The sequence below is a fragment of the Pseudophryne corroboree genome, chromosome 4 (assembly GCF_028390025.1).
Source record: "Pseudophryne corroboree isolate aPseCor3 chromosome 4, aPseCor3.hap2, whole genome shotgun sequence".
Taxonomy (NCBI): Eukaryota; Metazoa; Chordata; class Amphibia; order Anura; family Myobatrachidae; genus Pseudophryne; species Pseudophryne corroboree.
Window position 1 is genome coordinate 655,107,369 of NC_086447.1, and position 20,169 is coordinate 655,127,537.

Sequence of the window (20,169 nt, forward strand, 5' to 3'; positions counted from 1 at the left end):
CTACTTCCACAGCACCCAAACCACCTCGTTCAGGGCCCCTGTGTCTACCAGGACCTGGCCCCGGCTGTCTTTGACGGCGTGGCTCTTGAAGCTTCCGTCTTGTGGGCTAAAGGGTTTTCTGAGGCGGTCATTCAAACTATGTTGCGGGCCCGAAAACAGACTTCTGCTCGGATTTACTATAGGGTCTGGCATTCTTACTTTGTTTGGTGCGCATCTAACAATTACGACGCTTCCAAGTTAAGTACGGCCAAGTTGTTGGCTTTTCTTCAGCAGGGCCTGAACTTAGGCCTGCGTCTGGCCTCCCTCAAGGTTCAAATTTCTGCCTTGTCGGTGTGGTTTAAGAGAAAAATTGCGACCTTACCTGATGTGCATACCTTTACTCAGGGTGTGCTGTGTATCCAACCTACGTATGTCCCGCCAGTGGCTCCTTGGGACTTGTCGGTGGTTTTGGAGGCGTTACAAGAGTCTCCGTTTGAACCTCTTGGTTCAGCTGATCTTAAGTGGCTTTCCCTTAAGGTGGTGGTTCTGCTGGCTATTGCCTCAGCTAGAAGAGTGTCGGATTTGGGTGCCTTGTCTTGTAGTTCCCCATATCTGATATTTCACCGTGACCGGGCGGTACTTCGGACTCGTCCCGGATATTTACCTAAGGTGGTCTCTTCCACCTTAATCAGGAGATAGTGGTTCCGGCACTTGTTTCTCCTGATCTGTCTCCAAAAGTGCGTTCTTTGGATGTGGTACGGGCTCTCTGTATCTATGTGAAGAGAACTGCTTCTATTAGGAAATCTAATTCTCTCTTTGTTCTGTTTGGATTTCACAAACAGGGCTGGCCTGCTCACAAGCAGAGTTTGGCCAGATGGATTAGAATGGTGATTGCACATACTTATGTGAAGGCTGGTCTGTCAGCTCCTGCTCACATTACGGCCCATTCTACTCTGTCCGTTGGACCTTCTTGGGCGGCCCGCCACGGTGCGACCCTTGAACAATTGTGCAAGGCGGCTACGTGGTCCTCAGTGAACATGTTCATAAGGTTCTATGCCTTCGATACTGCCGCTTCCCAGGATGCTTCCTTTGGACGCCGGGTTCTTGTGCCCGCTACTGTGCGTCCCCTCCCATAAGGAACTGCTTTAGGACATCCCCAATGTCTATCCTTGTGGAGCCCAGTATACCCCGCAGCAGAAAACGAGATTTATGGTAAGAACTTACCATTGTTAAATCTTTCTGCGAGGTACACTGGGCTCCACAAGGCGCCCACCCTGACGCACTTAGCTTCTTTGGGTTGGTATGGCATTAGCCGATGACACTTCTCCTGTCGTGAGAGTGTGGTGTATGTGGCTAGTAACCGTTGTCGTCTCTTTTCCTGCTACTGCATTGGGCTGGTTAACTAAAAACTGAGCTCCCGTGCAGGGAGGCGGGGTTATAGAGGAGGCGGTGCTATGCATCTTGGGAACAGTCAAAGCTTTTGAGCCTGTTGGTGCCTCGGATAAAGATCCTACTCTACACCCCAATGTCTATCCTTGTGGAGCTTAGTGTACCTCGCAGAAAGAGATTTAACAAAGGTAAGTTCTTACTATCAATCTCGTTTTTCCTCCTCAAAGAATTTGAATGCGTTCTTTGAAGAATCCTGGGCTAACCCTGAGAAGAAATTTACCCTTCCCAGAAGGATACGTGTAGCGTACCCTTTCCCTGAGGAAGACTGGCACAAATGGGAGACACCCCCAATGATAAAAACCTCATTTTCTCGGCTGTCTAAGAAAATAGTTTTTTCCTGCCCCTGGTTCAGCCTCTTTAAAAGATCCAGCTGACCAAAATTAGAAACAACCCTAAAATCCATATATTCGGCTAACGTAAGGGTGCTCAAGCCCACCATTGCTTGTGCGTGGGTAGGTAACGCTGTCGAAAAATGGTCTGACAACTTGCTTGTTAACATAGACACAGTTGACAGGGATGAAATAGTCCTAACTCTCGGCCATATCAAAGATGCTGCAGGTTACTTAGTTGAAGCTATGAAGGATATTGGTTTGCTGAGTTCAAGATCCTCCGCTATGGTGATTTCAGCCTGCAGGGTGCTGTGGATCCGCCAATGGAATGCTGATGCGGAATCAAAAAAGAATATTGAGGCGCTTCCTTACAATGGAGAAACCCTTTTTGGAGACAAGCTGGATGCCATGATTTCAACAACTACATCAGGCAAGTCAGCATTTCTGCCTTCCGCAGCTGCTCCACCTTCGAAAGGATTTCATTCTAATACGATGCAATCCTTTCGGCCCATCAAGTCCAAAAAGGCAAAGGGTACACCCTTCTTCGCAGGAAGAGGTCGAGGAAGAGGTAAACAATCTACAACTCAATCAGTCTCGCAGGAGCAGAAGTCACCAGCTACTTCTGCTTTAACCTCAACATGACGCTGGGGAGTTCGATCGGGTGGGGGCACGTCTACTGTCTTTCAGCCAGGTCTGGGTTCACTCATATCTGGATCCTTGGGTATTGCAGATAGTATCCCAAGGGTACAAATTGGAATTTCAGGACCTTCCCCCCCCCATGCCGATTTTTCAAATCAGCCTTACCAGCTTCTGTTCAGGACAGAGCAAAAGTGCTGAACGCAATACAGAATTTATGTCAAGACAACGTATTTTCCTTAGTTTCTGTGTCACAACAGGAAAAAGGGTTTTATTCAAGCCTGTTTGTAGTGCCGAAACCGGATGGCACGGTCAGACCGATTTTAAACGTAAAGACTCTGAACCTTTATTTGAAAAGGTTCAAATTGAAGATGGAATCCCTGAAAACGGTGATCTCCAGCTTGGAGGAAAAGGAATTTTCTGGTATCGATGGACATCAAAGATGCTTATTTACATGTTTCCGTATACCCGCCGCATCAGGCATACCTGAGGTTTGCGGTGCAGGACTGCCACTACCAGTTCCAAACATTGCCTTTCGGGCTCTCCACAGCTCCGAGAATATATACCAAGGTGATGGCGGTTCTTCTTCGCAAGAAAGGAGTTAGTCATCCTATACTTGGACGATCTTCTTCGCAAGAAAGGAGTTAGTCATCCTATACTTGGACGCTCTCCTCATAAAAGTGAGATCCAGGGAGACACTAGTGCAGAACATTGCACTTTTCCTGACGGTGCTTCAACAGCATGGTTGGATCATGAACCTTCCAAAATCACAATTGGAACCCACAATGAGGTTATCATTTCTGGGAATGATACTGGACACGGAAGCACAGAAAGTATTCCTACCGGTGGAAAAGGCTCTGGAGATCCAGAGGATGGTTAAACAAGTTTTAAAACCATCACGCGTATCGATTAATCAGTGCATCCGCCTGCTGGGGAAGATGGTAACGGCCTACGAAGCTCTACAATTTGGCCGATTCCACACCAGGGTGTTCCAATGGGACCTACTGGACATTTGGCGTGGATCGCACCTACACATGCACCAGAGGATAATCCTGTCAACAAAAGCCAGTATTTCACTCTTGTGGTGGCTTCAAAGTTCTCACCTCCTGGAGGGACGCAGGTTCGGGATTCAGATTTGGATCCTGGTGACCACAGATGCAAGGCTCAGAGGTTGGGGAGCAGTCGCGCAAGAGGAAAGCTTCCAAGGACGATGGTCAAGTCAAGAAGTACCGTATATACTCGAGTATAAGTCGATTCAAATATAAGCCGAGGCACCTAATTTTACCACAAAAACCTGGGAAAACTTATTGACTCGAGTATAAGCCTAGGGTGGGAAATGCAGCTCTAGCCGTACACAGCCCTCATACTGCCAGATATGCCCTCATACTGCCAGATATGCCCCCACAGTGCCAGATATGCCCTCATGCTGCCAGATATGCCCCACAGTGCCAGATATGCCCTCATGCTGCCAGATATGCCCCACAAAGCCAGATGTGCCAGATATGCCCTCATGCTGCCAGATATGCCCCACAGTGCCAGATATGCCCCACAGTGCCAGATATGCCCCACAGTGCCAGATATGCCCCACAGTGCCAGATATGCCCTCATGCTGCCAGATATGCCCCACAGTGCCAGATATGCCCCACAGTGCCAGATATGCCCTCATGCTGCCAGATATGCCACACAATGCCAGATGTGCCAGATATGCCCCACAGTGCCAAATATGCCCTCATGCTTCCAGCTATGCCCCATAGTGCCAGATGTGCCAGATATGCCCTCATGCTGCCAGATATGCCCCACAGTGCCAGATATGCCCCACAGTGCCAGATGTGCCAGATATGCCCCACAGTGCCAGTTACATAGGCATGCGCAGACACTGACAGGCGGGTGCCGCTCCGGACTTCCCCCCCCCCTCCACGGCATTATAGTGTTCTCTCACCTCCCCTGTCCTGGATATAGACTGCTTACCTGGGCTGCCCAGGTAAGCAGTCTATTTCCAGGACAGGGGAGGTGAGAGAACACTATAATGCCGTCGAGGGGGGGGGGGGGGGGGGGGGGGGAGTCCGGAGCGTCACCTGCCTGTCAGTGTCTGCGCACGCCTATGCCCAGTTACTTACCCTCCATCGCTCCCGCGCTGTCTTCTGAAGGAGGGACACGGAGGGCACAGCGCGCGGCTCTCCTGTGTCCCTCCTGCGTCTCCGGCGGCAGTGGCGTGTGTGTGTTAAAGGAAGTGCCGGTTCGTGCACTTCCTTTAACACAACACGCCGGAGACGCAGGAGGGATACAGGAGAGCCGCGCGCTGTGCCCTCCGTGTCCCTTCTAAATACTGACTCGAGTATAAGCCGAAGTGGCTTTTTCAGCACAAAAAAAAGTGCTGAAAAAGTCGGCTTATACTCGAGTATATACGGTACTCCTTCACATAAACATTCTGGAATTGAGAACTGTGTACAACAGCCTTCATCAAGCGGCACACCTTCTTCAAGGTCGTCCCATACAGATCCAGTCAGACAATGTAACGGCAGCAGCTTACATAAACCGCCAGGGCAGAACAAAAAAAAAAAAAAACAGAGCGGCAATGGCAGAGCTGACAAAGTTACTCCTCTGGGCAGAAAGACATGCAAAAGCTCTGTCGGCAATTTTAATTCCAGGAGTGGACAACTGGGAAGCAGACTTCCTCAGCAGACACGATCTCCATCCAGGAGAATGGGGCCTCCACCCAGAAGTCTTTGCAGAGGTAGCAGATCGTTGGGGCGTTACTGAAGTAGATATGATGGCATCACGTCTCAACAAGAAGCTTCAGAAATATTGTTCCAGGTCGAGAGACCCACAAGCAATAGCAATGGATGCACTGGTGATTCATTGGGTGTTTCAGTCGGTGTATCCGTTCCCTCCACTTCCACTAATACCAAAAGTTCTCAAGATCATCAGAAAAACAATGGTTCGAGCAATTGTCATTGCTCCATGCTGTCCAAGGAGGGCTTGGTATCCAGATCTTCAGGAGTTATTACTGGAGTATCCTCGGCCTCTTCCTCTTTGCGAGGACCTGCTTCAGCAGGGGCCGTTTATGAAGACTTACCGCTGCTGCGTTTGACGGCATGGCTGTTGAGCGTCAGATCCTAGCCTGTAAGGGTATTCCCAATGAAGTCATTCCCACAGTTATTCTGGCCAGGAAATGGGTAATGTCCAAACATTACCATCGTATTTGGAGAAAATATGTATCTTGGTGTGAATCCAAGAAGTCTCCTGCGGTGGAGTTTCAATTAGGGTGTCTTCTCCTATTTCTACAGGCGGGTGTGGATGCTGGCTTGAGATTAGGGTATATCAGGGTCCAAATTTCAGCCTTGTACATTTTCTTTCAGAAACAGTTGGCTTCCCTTCCTGAGGTACAGACGTTCGTGAAGGGGGTTTTGCGCATCCAACCTCCCTTTGTGCCTCCTGCGGTGCCATGGGATCTTAATGTGGTGTTTGTAGTTCCTTAAATCGGACTGGTTTGAGCCTCTACAAGAGGTCGAGTTGAAGTTTCTCACTTGGAAAGTGGTCATGCTGTTAGCCTTGGCCTCAGGCAGACGAGTGTCTGAATTAGGGGCTCTGTCACACAAGAGTCCTTATTTGATTTTTTATGAAGATACAGCTGAACTGTGGACGGGTCAGCATTTTCTTCCAAAGGTTGTGTCTTCTTTCCATATCAACCAACCTGTGGTGGTGCCAGTGGCTTCTGACACCTTAGCCGTTTCATAGTCCTTGGATGTCGTCAGTGTTGAGGACTTATATTGCAGGAACGGCTCGGATAAGGAAAACAGAATCTTTGTTTGTCCTCTATGACCCCAACAAGATTGGGGGTCCTGCTTCTAAGCAGACTATTGCGACTGGATCAGAGGTACCATTCAGCACGCTTATTCCATGGCAGGATTGCTGTTACGGAGTTCGGTAAAGGCCCACTCTACAAGGAAAGTGGGTTCTTCCTGGGTGGCGTACCGGGGTGTCTTGGCATTGCAAATTTGCCGAGCAGCTACTTGGTCAGGGGCAAACACGTTTGGTAAGTTTTACAGGTTTGACACCTTGGCTGCTGACGCCCTTCAGTTTGGTCAGTCAGTTCTACAGGAACATTAGCACTTTTCCGCCCGTACTGGGAGCTTTGGTACATCCCCATGGTACTAAAATGGACCCCAGCATCCTCTAGGACGTAAGAGAAAATAGGATTTTAATTACCTACCAGTAAATCCTTTTCTCGTAGTCTGTAGAGGATGCTGGGCGCCCGCCCAGTGCTCATTTTTCCTTTAAATTACGTATTGTCTTTTTACACAGGTTCTCATGTGTTAAGATGTTTTACAGCAGTTGCTATTATGTTTTGTATGCACGTTAGCACGAGTTATGTTGAAGGCCATGTTAGGCGGCATGTTTTGTATGGTGTGAGCTGGTGTGAATCTCGCCAGTAGTTTAATGTAAATTCTTCTCTCGAAGTTGTCCGTCACCTCGGGCATTGTTCCTATACTGAGGTCTGGAGGAGGGGCATAGAGGGAGGAGCCAGTTCACACTGTTAAAAAGTCTTAAAGTGCCGAAGGCTCCTGCGGAACCGTCTATACCCCATGGTACTAAAATGGACCCCAGTATCCTCTACGGACTACGAGAAAAGGATTTACCGGTATGTAATTAAAATCCTATTTTTTTTTCAAGACAGCAGCACAAACAAATGTTTGGAGCTCTTCCTTTATTATGTGGTGCCATGAGACAATTATAGCCTCAATTAATTCTCTTTTATTGGATGGACGTGGAACCACAAATGTTCTATGGGGTTCAGGCAGTTTACTGGCCATCCTAGCACCTGTATGTCATTCTCCGTGAACCACTGTTTGCATATCCGTGCAGTGTGGTAGGGAGCTGAATCCTGCCTGAAAAAAATAATGGGGCTTTATCAGGAAAAAGATCCCTGATAGAAAGTAGAAGTTTTTGTTGCAGGATGGTGTCAATGTACTTTCTGCTGTTCAGTGTGCCATCTATGACATGAAGGTGGCCTACAGCATCTGCTGTCATACATGCCCAGATCATATCACTTGTAGTATTCTTTGTTGTCGATTGAATGCAATGTGGATGTACCTCTTCCCCGATGCGACGTCTCCCATCACTACCAAATGTCGATATCTTAGTTTAGTCACTCCATATCGCTTGTTTCCACTGATCTTCTATCCATGTAATGTGTTCTTTTGCCCACTGTATTCGTTTCTGCCGCTGCTTTTTATTCATGAATGGCTTTTTTCGGGGAATCCTACCTTTTAGGCCAACCTCCGTTAATCTTCTCCGTACCGTTCTAGCACTGACAAAAACACTGGTTGCACTCAGTTCACTGCTAATGGCCGCAGATGACATCCATCTGTCCCAGACGCAAATTTTTTATTCTCCTATCAACAGCTTTTGTGCACTTTTCCTGGCCTTTTCCTTCTTTGTTTTGTATAGATTGTTTCCTGATGGTGTAAACAAAGCTTTTGTACGCCTGATGTTGGCACATTCTCACCAACTTCTCTTGCAATTGCTGCATATGAAAAACCATTTTCACGTAACACCACAATCCTGGATCTCTTACTGGGTTACCAGTCACCACTTTGCCTGGACGACATTGTTGTATTTTTTTTTTTTTACACCGTCAATAGCACTAAACAGTACACACAAACATCCAACCGTAATTGCACTTCAGTAAACATCTTTATTCTGCAAAATAAAACAGACAAACTGACCTTTCCCACTTTTGAACATGACCTTGCACCTGCTCATAAATGAGAGCTGATTGGTACTCACAGCGACAATTCTGATTGGCTGGTAGTAGCTGTTACTACAATCTACTTCTTGAATCTCCTTGTCTGACTGAAAGTAGCATAACTTCCCGTGTAATGCAAATATGTGACCTCTGTTTATTGTGTTTAATTCAGCATTAAATTTCCTTTCATTTGATAAATGAATCATTGCACTGCGTGAAGCGAAACTGTTTCTATAAACATTCCAAGTTGAAAAACATTAAAATGTCAGTGTCTACAGTTTTGTCCCCCAGTGTGTGTGTATATGTATATGTGTGTATATGTATGTATGTATGTATGTATGTATATGTGTGTGTATATGTGTGTGTGTGTGTGTGTATATATATATATATATATATAACACAAAAATATCCTTATCTTGCGCTCGTAGAACCAGCAGCACTACAGGCGAGACCTCCGTTGCCAGATCTCAAACATACATAAGGTAGAAAAAACAGATCCTGAGCGCGCTCTGTTAGATGTATAGATGTAGCGGAAGTCCTTCCAAGTAGGTATATCATATACTATGGATAATTGAATTTCTTGGGTTCCTGCAGTGGATAACCCCTCACCAGAAAGTCACCCAAACAAATGGCCCAAGGCCAATTAGAATAAAAATATTTAATGCAAAGAAATTCATAAAAGTCTTTAGCATGAGAATTTTACAACAGGTTATACATAGATTTTGATAACTCTGACAGCAGAGACATCCAGTAGGTAGATGTATGAACTCCCTCACCTTAGCAAGGTGTACGCTTGGCAAAGGGAGTGATTTTCCTATCTGGAATACTAACTAATGACTGATAAACCCAACGCGTTTCGTCAGTTTGACTTCATCATGGGTAACAAAACCAAAAAAAAAAATGTTTGTGTTGAAACACCTATAAACTCTGTAATTCTGCATAAAGAGTATAATGATCAACCTTTATATAATTAAACTCATTGCATAATAAAGAGGTAATATCCCTTTAAAAATTGACTTCATGGTCAGACTTTACTGAGTCCGCCTGGAAACTGAACACATGGTTGCAGTTTGAGAAATCCTCTGGATACAACTGTGGGTCCTATGTGGGAGTTCCAGTGCTTATAGCAATTATTGACTCTGTTTCTGGATATACCAGTTGATACACTATTGTACTTTTAAAAGTAATAGGCATTTTAACCAAGTGTACCGAACTAATCCATATGTTCAGTTTCCAGGCGGACTCCGTAAAGTCTGACCATGAAGTAAATTTTTAAAGGGATATTACCTCTTTTTTATGCAATGAGTTTAATTATATAAAGGTTGCTCATTATACTCTTTATGCAGAATTACAGAGTTTATAGGTGTTTCAACACAAACTTTTTTTTGTTTTGTTTTGTTACCCCTGATGAAGTCAAACTGACGAAACGCGTTGGGTTTATCAGTCAGTCAGTATTCCAGATAGGAAAATCACTCCCTTTGCCAAGCGCACACCTTGCTAAGGTGAGGGAGTTCATACATCTACCTACTGGATGTCTCTGCTGTCAGAGTTATCAAAATCTATGTATAACCTGTTGTAAAATTCTCATGCTAAAGACTTTTATGAATTTCTTTGCATTAAATATTTTTATTCTAATTGGCCTTGGGCCATTGGTTTGGGTGACTTTCTGGTGAGGGGTTATCCACTGCAGGAACCCAAGAAATTCAATTATCCATAGTATAAGATATACCTACTTGGAAGGACTTCCGCTACATCTAACAGAGCGCGCTCAGGATCTGTTTTTTCTAATATATATATATATATATATATATATATATATATATATGGCTCATGGATGTCTCTTGTTTTGGATAGCCAAGAAGATGCAGTTTTGAGAACTGAGTAAAGCCCGACCCCGCTCATCGCGTCTGGCTTTGATACTTGCCAGTGCTTACCCAGCCATTTTCCTCTCTGCAAGTCATTTGTAACAATGTACTGGAGTTTGGTTCAATAATGTTTTAATGTGAAAACTGTTTTCTTTTTAAGACCCTTTACTTTTTGAAAAATTCTGGATCATCAATAAATGAGACTGTTCATGATGGCTATAACAGATGCTTAGTAGCTGGACTGCTCTCCCCAAGACTTGCTGATATTCAGCCCTCTAGTTTGAGTCAAGTAAGCATTTTCCTCCCCTGCACCCCACCAGTCTTAAAGTAAAGAACTTCAGGACACTCTAGCTAAAATTGAAAAACCTCTTTTAATGTCTAGGAAGAACAATTAAAAGCTGTATTGTCGGCTGCTGTTGAAACCAGTTCCATTAGCCTTTTAACCCGTTGTATAAAGCAGTGGACTGCAGAAGGTAAGTGTTATACTATTTTACAGTAGGGGGAAAAAAAATGTATGTACCCACACTGGCTACTTTATTAGGTACACCTTTCCAGTACTCTGCCTTTTTCCCCCAGATCAGCTTAGATTCTTTGGGTCATAGATTAAATAATGTGCTTGAAATATTCCTTGGTGAGTCTGGTAAATCCAAGAGATGCTTTTGGACTGAGATCTGATGTTTGTTGATTGCTAGAGTACATCTTTATGGAACCATCTTGAGATGACATGCTTTTGTAGCAAGGCATGTTATCCTCCTTTTAAGTAGTCATTAGAATATGTATGTAGATTGTGGCCATAAAGCAATGCAAATGGTCAGCAGCAATACAGAGTTTAGGCTGTCATTTAAAAGATGCTCTGTCATTGCTAAGCGGCCCAATGTATGGCAAGAAGATATTTCCCACTTCATAGGTAGCTGAAGCAAGGCAGGATGGTTTCTGGTTTGTCACATTCAGAACTTTCCATCTGCATGTCACAGCAGATTTCTGAAAACCAAGTGATTAAAAAAAAATTTTTTTTAAAAAAAATCAACTATTCAGGTTTTTTTTTTTTTTAAATAAAGTAATTTTTATTTCGAAGGAGAGTAGTTTGCATACAGACATTGCATAACAGGAACACAATAAACACGTAATGACATGTCCTCATCGGGGAACAGCATTCTCTTTCGACTTATTATCAAACTATGACATTTGCTCAGAGGCGCATAGGAATGTACAGTTATATATACCATTATTTTGCATAATCCGTACACTCTAGTATTCATGAAATCACATTTTACTTTTTGTTCCCCCCCCCCCCCCCCCCCCTCAAATATAACACTTACGGACAACCCGTCCGAGTAAAACCTTTTTAAAAAAAAAAAAAGAAAAAAAGAAGAAAACAATCAGAAACCAAACACAGAGAACCCCAGATATAAAAAACTAAAAAACAAAGAGACAAAAAACATTAGGGGGAAGAGGACGCATTGGGGGATACTAGCACTCTAGCTCCTACCCTGTCCAGCTGGGCACAGAGCCACCCTCTCATACACAACCCAATGGGTGAGAGGGAAGCCTATGGCCCTAGAAGATCATAACTTGGCAAATCCAGGACCTGTTAGTAACCCTATCACCATTAAATTGTAGGGTCTGGGACGGAGTATATGGATTCCAGCCATGGAGACCAAATTCTTTCAAATTTAGCGGAGGCATTTTGTTTCATATAAATGTATCGCTCCTTAAAAACCGTGTCGTTTATTAGTGCCTTAAGAGCGGGGAGTGTAGGGCCCTTAGGGGCCATCTATAGCCTCGCAATGCTCACCTTCGCCATTGCACATATGTTGCGAGCATATAGGCCCTCTGGACCAGACACAAAGTCAGAGCCCCCCATTCCCAGGATGCAAAATTGCGGAGTAAGCATGGCCTCGTCCACCCCTGTGTTCCCCAGAATCGATCCGACCCCCGCCCAGAAAGTCCGCAACACCGGACAATCCCAAATGAGGTGCCAGAAAGTACCTGCAGTCATCCCACACTTAGGGCAGTCACCCACTCTACCCGTCCCGAATTTGGCCAGTCTGGCCGGGGTCATATATATTCTATGCAAAAGGAAGTATTGTATCTGTTGATATCTGATGGATTTGGTAACCGTGCACGGAGTTTCCAAAGCAAGGGCCCAGTTCTCTTCATCTATGGGGCCCAGATCCTGCTCCCATTTGACACGGAGACGTGTTGAAGGATCTATATGGAGTTTGGCGAGTAGATAACCATAAGCATGGGAAATCATCTTAACTCGACCCAGCAAACTTACAAAGGTCTTAATGGGAAATGGTATAATTTTAGGGGGGGAATTGGCGAATTGGGACTGCAAGGCATGTCTGAGTTGGAGGTATCTAAAAAAATAGGAGTTAGGCAAATTAAACTCATCTTTTAGTTGTTGGAAGGATTTGAGCGTATTATCCGTATAAAGATGATTTATGGAAATCACTGATTTAGGGGCCCAAACTTCCCTCCCCTCGAGCGCATACAGTTCAGGGAGCCATTTAGAATACCAGAAAGGGGTGTCCGGGTCCAATCCATCAAATTTCAAAAGAATTTTTAGTGCCTGCCACACCTTCATGGCTTGGTAAATAAGAGGAGGGAGGAACCGGGCCAAGCTCCCACTCAGCAACACCTGCAGGGGGGATAAGTCGGGGAAGTAGCATTGGACAAATACCCAGTGTAGAGAAGTGACGCCAGTATCCTGCACCCATGCACTAATATGAGACAGCTGAGCGGCATAGTAGTACATCTGAAAGTTTGGCAAGGCCAGACCTCCGTCGCTGCGCAGCCTGGTGAGAGTGTTCAGTTGTATTCTAGGACGTTTGCTAGCCCATATTAAAGAAGACAGGACACTATTCAATTTTCTAAAGAAGGATGGATGAATATATACAGGGGATTGCAGAATCACATATAAAATCTTAGGTAGTATTATCATTTTTACTAGGCTGACCCTGCCAGATACAGTCAATGGAAGCTTACACCAAGTCTTGGATTTACGAGTAATTTGTTGCATGATCGGATCAAGGTTCAAAGGCGTAAAGTCAGAGGGATCATTGGTTACCTGAATCCCAAGATATTTAAATTTCGCCGTCCAACATAGCGGTAGGGAGATTTTAGGAACAGCAGGGGGGGGGGGGGGGGGGGCAATCACGGGCATAATAGAGGACTTAGACCAGTTAATATGAAGGCCTGAATATACACCGAACTCCTCAATCAATTGCAACAATGTAGGCATAGACCTGGTGTAATCCTGCAGAAACAACAGCATGTCGTCAGCGTAAAGGGCAATCCTATCCTCACGAGGGCCGGTATGAATGCCCACCACGCCTGTATGGTACCTTATTAGACAGGCCAAGGGTTCGATGGCCAGGGCAAACAAGGTTGGGGACAGGGGACATCCCTGCCTGGTCCCGCGAAACAGGCGGAACGAGGGAGAGAGATATAGCCATTTACTGAGATCCTGGCAGTCGGGTGCTGATAAAGCAATTTAATCCATTTTATAAAATTAGGCCCGAAACCCATAGCTGTCATGACCTCTCATAGATAGGACCACTCGATACTGTCAAATGCCTTAGCGGCATCCAGCGAGACCACTACCGAGTCAGAGGGGAAGTCATATGGGATTTGTAAGATGGTATATAATCTACGTAGGTTAATAGAAGTGGACATCCCTGGCATAAAGCCGGTCTGGTCGGAGTGGATAATGGAAGTAATTACGGTGTTGAGTCGAACCGCTAAAATCTTTGCCAGGATCTTAGCGTCAGTGGGAATCAATGATATTGGTCTATAGGATTCTGGGGATCTAGGGTCTTTTCCGGGCTTCGGGATCACTATAATAATCGCCTCCGCCATAGAGGGGGGAAGTTGATCATTAACAAAAATATCAGAATACAGGGCGTGAAGCCTAGGACCGAAGAAATCAATGTGGGTCTTGTATACCTCAGAGGGGATGCCGTCATAACCCGGTGCCTTGCCGCTGGGAGACAAGCCAATAGCCGCCGTTACCTCTTCCAGAGTCAAGGGTGCCTCCAACATCTCAGAGGCCTCTGGGGGGAGTGTGGGTAGGGGAATATTACTTAAGTAAGCGGAGAGGTCTAATGACGAGTCCACCAGTTGTGAACTGTAGACCTCAGCATAGTAGGAGCGGAATAGCTGCGCAATTTCCGGCGTGGTGTTCACAAGGGCGCCATCGCTACCGGTCATCTGAGCAATTGTAGAACCTGGTCGGTCACTGTGCACCAAGCGAGCCAACAGGCCACCTGGCCTATCGCCCTGCATATAAATATTAGTAGCCTGAAATAGAAGCGAGCGCGAGTTTTTATCAGACAGATGAGCCACCCATGCCGACTGGGCCGCCAGCCAGCGTACCTTCAGCGCCGGGGTGCCATCCACCAAGTATCTAGATTCCAAATCCCTGGCGTCACTCTCAAGGGCTCGCTCTCTCTCCCTGCAGGACATTTTGAGGGCAGAAATACGTCTAATATACGTTCCCCTTAGGAAAGCCTTAAATGAATCCCAAACCACTGTTCCGGTGGCCGAGCCTACATTGTCAGTAAAGTATCCCTCCCACTGAGTCACCTGGTCCGAACAGTCACCTATTTGCAGCAGCCAGGAAGGATGCAGTTTCCAATAAGATTGACCCCTCTGGCTCACCATAGCGAGAGTCAACACCATAGGGGAGTGATCAGATATACCCCGGGCCTCGTACTGGACGTCAACCACCCTAGGGAGAAGAACGGGGGAGAGTAAGGTCAGATCGATCCTGGAGAACGAGCCATGCGTGCCAGAGAAGCATGAAAACTGTCTAGTCGTAGGGTGCCGAGCTCTCCACACATCCACCCACTGCAAATTATTCAGAAAATCAGCAAATTTAGTAGGACTAGAGCGGACCCCGGTAGCCTGCGGAGAGCGCCATCTGTCTAAAGCTAAATTCATGACATTGTTAAAGTCACCCAAGCAGATTACCGGGGTGTCCGGAGAGGAGGCCATGAATGAAGCGGCTTGCTGTAGTACATCGTACGAGAATGGGGGGGGGGGATATAAACCGCCAGTATGTAGTAGGGTTGGGAACTTAGTCTACATTCAAGGAACACAAATCGACCGTATTTATCAGTCTAGACCACAGGTTCTCAAACTCGGCCCTCAGGACCCCACACAGTGCATGTTTTGCAGGTCTCCTCACAGAATCGCAAGTGAAATAATTAGCTCCACCTGTGGACCTTTTAAAATGTGTCAGTGAGTAATTAATACACCTGTGCACCTGCTGGGTTACCTGCAAAACATGCACTGTGTGGGGTCCTGAGGACCGAGTTTGAGAACCCCTGGTCTAGACCGATACCAGCTCAAATTGGACCGATTTCTTTATCAGGATTGACACACCCCTGGAGGAAGAGGAGTGAGAAGCGTGATAGGCCCAGCCCCCCCAGGGTCTTCTAAGTGACAGTAACCTATTCCCCTCCAAGTGAGTCTCGCAGAGACATGCAACATCCGGGCCATATTTCTGAAGTGTAGTTAAAACTAAGGAACGCTTTATCTTATTATTTAAACCTCGAACATTCCATGTCAGAAATTTCAAATTAGCCATAGATCTGGTAATATTCTATATAGTAACCTAAAGATACAGTCCAGCGAATATTCCTGGAAATTGTTAGTGAGGGTAATAACAGTGCTATACTACTCAATCCCTGATTCTTAATCGACAGTATCCAATGCATCAGACATACTTCCCACATCAAAATAAATGTACTCCAAAACAAATTTAAGCATGAGAAAAATAACAAACTATAGAAAGAAAAAAACTTGTGTAAGGCACAGCAACAAGCTGTTCGCTGAACTCTCCCCCCCTCCCCGTATACCACCCCTAACTTCAGCATACTTAAATCCCAAACTACCGTTTCTATCTCTCAAGGGCTAAATACTAAGCAAAACCCTTAACCAAAATCAAGCGATCAAGAGAAAGAAAAGAAAAGTCCTGAGCCACCAACGCCAAGGGGGGGCTCCCTGGACAATGGGTAGATGCCTCTGGTGGTCCCAACCGATCATTAGACAGTGCAGGGCCTCAATCCGGTGCCATCTGGAGCGCTCCCGGTGCATATCTGTCCAGCCATTGGGCCGCCTCTCTAGGGGAATTGAAGAATTTGGTTTCCCCGTCCGCTACCACCCGGAGTCGGGAGGGGAATAGCATAGAGTAGGAGAGGTTCAGGTCTCTGAGGCGCCTCTTGATAGGCATAAACTGGGCTCGATCCTTCTGGACGTCCGCGGCAAAATCAGGAAAAGCAGACACGGTAACCCCGTTCCTGGTAAGGGGGCCTTTTGTGCGTCCCAACCGAAGGACCGAGTCACGATCCTTATAATGCAGAAATTTGGCGATGAAGGTGCGCGGAGGGGCGCCAGGAGGCAGAGGACGAGATGGTATCCGGTGTGCACGCTCCACCGTAAACTGTGCCGTGAAGGATTCAGCGCCGTAAAGTTCCTTAAGACATGACTCCAGGAAGACCTCAGGCTGGGAGCCCTCCTTCTCCGGCAGGCCCACAAAAGGCACATTATTTCTACGCAGCCTTCCCTCCATGTCTAGTAATTTGGATTGAAGGGATGTTACTTGCTGGGTTACCGTGGAGATAGACTGTTTCATAGGACCGCACACATCCTCCAGATTCGAGACACGGGTTTCTGCCTCTCCCACTCTCTCTCCTATGCGCTGGACGTCCTGCCGAAGCAGTGAGAGATCACACTGCACTTTCTCCATCCTATCTGAAAGACGCTGTTCCGATCCAGCTATTGCCTCCAGCACTTGTTGAAGGGATGGAGCTGCGGGTGTGTTAGGGGGTTCAGCAGCTGTTGCAGATGGGGAGTAGGAGTGGGACGGAGAGGCTCCCTGCGAACCGGCTTGCGAGGCCCGTTGGTTTAGTGGGTTAGGTTGTCTGGCAAATTTCTCCAGCTTCGCCGCAGCCGTACGCTGGCCGTCCCGAACCATGACGGACAATAGGTAGTAACAGACACTCCGGTACAATCTCAGGTCAAAAGCGTAGAAGGAGATATCAGCAATGAGTGCATTTTAGGGTTGTAATAAGCAGAAACACATCCGCAGTTGGACTCCAAAGTAGTAGGCTAATGTAAAAGAAAGTACTGGCAGCGTCCCAGAATATAGGTGAGAGCAGGAGCGATGCAGTTATTTAGTATGTAAAATAAGACCGCAACTGAAGTCAAAGTGCAATTTGATCCCAGGAGGTAGAAGTCACTCACCAGTTACATACCAGGCAGCCTTTAAGTGAGAGTATTCCTTCTATGACTGGAAGCAGCAGTCCAGAGCAATGGGGCCGTTCATGCAGCTATCCACGAAATGGCCGCCACACACAGTGCCCTTTTCTCCCCTCCAGGATTTGCTGGGTACGTTCCGTAAGGTCAGGGCCCCGATCTGCAGCCCACAAGTATGAGGGTGACCAGCCGTCGTCCCCAGGCTGCCCCGCGGCGTCCAGCAGTGACAGCGGCCCGTCTCTGAGGCCCCGTGTACAGCACGGCCGGGAGTCTTCAAAAATTGAGGCCGGGGATCCGGAGGAGGTATAGGCCGCAAATCCGGATGTATGTCTCCTCGGCCGTACGGACCCCGGGGAGAGCGGGGAAAACGCCTGCCGGTGCCCTGCAGCGTAGGGAAGAAAAGCAGGGTATTTAGGCACACCAAAGGGGTCAGGATATTACAGGAGGATGTTTAATCCAGGGAGCTCCCGGGATCTGCTTCCTACTCCTGTGCTGCCGTGGCCACGCCCCCAACTATTCAGTTTAACTTGTTCCTTATGTAGCCTTAGCTCCCTGTTTGCTGGTAGGCATGGAAACTGGAGTGGTCTTCTGCTGTCTTACATCCACCATAATGTTCAGAGGCTTTTCTTCTGCATGTTGTTAGATTGAACCAGTCCCAACATTTATCATATGTTCTCAGTAACGTGTCCATTCACTGGATGTTTTGTTGTGCTCATGAGTCGCTGTAGGAACTAGACTGTTGTGCATGAAAATCGCAGGAGATTTAGCAGTTTCTGTGCTCCTAAAACCACATTTGCACTTACAATCATTCTTTGGTCATATCCACTTGAATCACATTTGTTCCCTATGTTGGTGTTTGGTCCGGATAACAACCAAACCTTTTAACTATTTCTTCACGCTTTTATGTGTAGAGTTGCTCCCACGTAACTGGTTAATGCGGTGTTTACATTGACATGCATATGTACCTAATAAAGTGAACAGTGTGTACATATTTCAAGTCTATAGAGCATGTCGTTGTTACTTATTTTATGTTTCTTTTAAAAAGAGCAACCAAGATCTGCTTCAAACCTTCGCTTTGTTCTTGAATGGACATGGAATAAAGTGGTCCGTACTAAACAAGATTTTGACCAACTGTGTAAGTATTTATTGTATTTTATGTATATGTCTTTTTTTTTTTTTTTATACAGCTTTTTAAAACTGTTATATATTCAGAAAAAAAATAAAAATTCTTCCGTTACCAACTTACAACTTGTCTATATTCTGCAGGTGTACCTCTGTTTGATGGATCATGTAACTTTATTGACCCTCACACATTGCAGTCTCTACAGCACTGTGAGTTGTGTCTCACTAATCTGAACACGGTCTTCAACTGTTTTTTATCCGAGGCCCAGGAGCTCACTGAACAAGGTACATAAGCATATTCTAATCTCTTATGGAAACATAAACCACAAATGGCATCACTGGCAAAAAATCAAGAGATGACTATTTCAAATTAAAACTGAATTCTGACACAACTTGTGTAACTACATCGAAGTCCTGTTGCCCAAAAGATACAATAGCTGTATAAATTGGCTTTAACCACTTAACTGGCTACTGTTTTTGCTAAAAATTTTCCTAAAATTGTTGATTTTGGCAGGAAAGTATACGCCATAAGAATTTTAAATCATAGCTGTTTAAACTAGTTTATATATGATTTTCTCTAGCGTCCTAGTGGATGCTGGTGACTCCGTAAGGACCATGGGAAATAGACGGGCTCCGCAGGAGACATGGGCACTTTAAGAAAGAATTTAGATTCTGGTGTGCTCTGGCTCCTCCCTCTATGTCCCTCCTCCAGACCTCAGTTTGAATCTGTGCCCGGACGAGCTGGATGCTGTTCAGTGAGCTCTCCTGAGCTCACTGTAAGAAAGTATTTTGTTAGGTTTTTTATTTTCAGGGAGCTCTGCTAGCAACAGACTCCCTGCATTGTGGGACAGAGGGGAGAGAAGCAGCCCTACTCTTTGAAGCTAGGTCCTGCTTCTGAGGCTACTGGACACCATTAGTTCCAGAGGGATCGTACACAGGATCTCACCCTCGTCGTCTCCCTCGCAGAGCCGGAAGACAGAAGCCGGGTGAGTATGAGAAGCAAGAAGACTTCGAAATCGGCGGCAGAAGACTCCATTCTTCACATGAGGTAATGCACAGCACTGCAGCTGTACGCCATTGCTCCAAACACACCTCACATACTCCGGTCACTGTAAGGGTGTGGGGCGCAGGGGGGGGCACCCTGGGCAGCATATGGACCTCTGTTGGCAAAAGTACTCATATATACAGTTGGGCACTGTATATATGTATGAGCCCCCGCCACAAAGATATGTATTTTAGCGGGACAGAAGCCCGCCGCCGAGGGGGCGGGGCTTCTCCCTCAGCACTCACCAGCGCCATTTTCTCTCTACAGCTCCGCTGAGAAGAAGCTCCCCAGGCTCTCCCCTGCAGTTCACGGTAGAAAAGGGTAAAAAGACAGGGGGGGGGGGGGGGCACATAATTAGGCGCTAAAAACACAATATACAGCAGCTACTGGGTTAACATTAAGTTACTGTGTTATTCCTGGGTTATATAGCGCTTGGGTGTGTGCTGGCATACTCTCTCTGTCTCACCAAAGGGCCTTGTGGGGGAACTGTCTTCAAAAAGGGCATTCCCTGTGTGAGTGTGGTGTGTCGGTACGCCTGTGTCGACATGTCTGACGAGGAAGGCTATGTGGAAGCAGAGCAGGAGCAAATGAATGTGGTGTCTCTGCCGACGGCACCGACACCTGATTGGATGGATATGTGGAAGGTTTTAAGTGATAATGTTAATTCCTTACATAAAAGGTTAGAAAAAGCTGAAGCCTCAGGACAGTCAGGGTCCCAACCCATGCCTG

At 46.3% G+C, this 20,169-nt stretch overlaps 1 protein-coding gene across 2 annotated transcripts in view; it reads left to right on the forward strand.

Annotated features, from left to right (window-relative positions):
• AHCTF1 (AT-hook containing transcription factor 1) overlaps positions 1-20,169 on the forward strand; it is a 648,646-nt gene that overhangs the window by 287,344 nt on the left and 341,133 nt on the right. For both annotated transcript variants that reach the window (XM_063917783.1, XM_063917782.1), the window contains exons 12-15: positions 10,168-10,296; positions 10,390-10,480; positions 18,319-18,408; positions 18,540-18,680. In XM_063917783.1, coding sequence (XP_063773853.1) covers positions 10,168-10,296; positions 10,390-10,480; positions 18,319-18,408; positions 18,540-18,680 — 451 coding nt within the window. The remainder of the gene's footprint in view (positions 1-10,167; positions 10,297-10,389; positions 10,481-18,318; positions 18,409-18,539; positions 18,681-20,169) is intronic.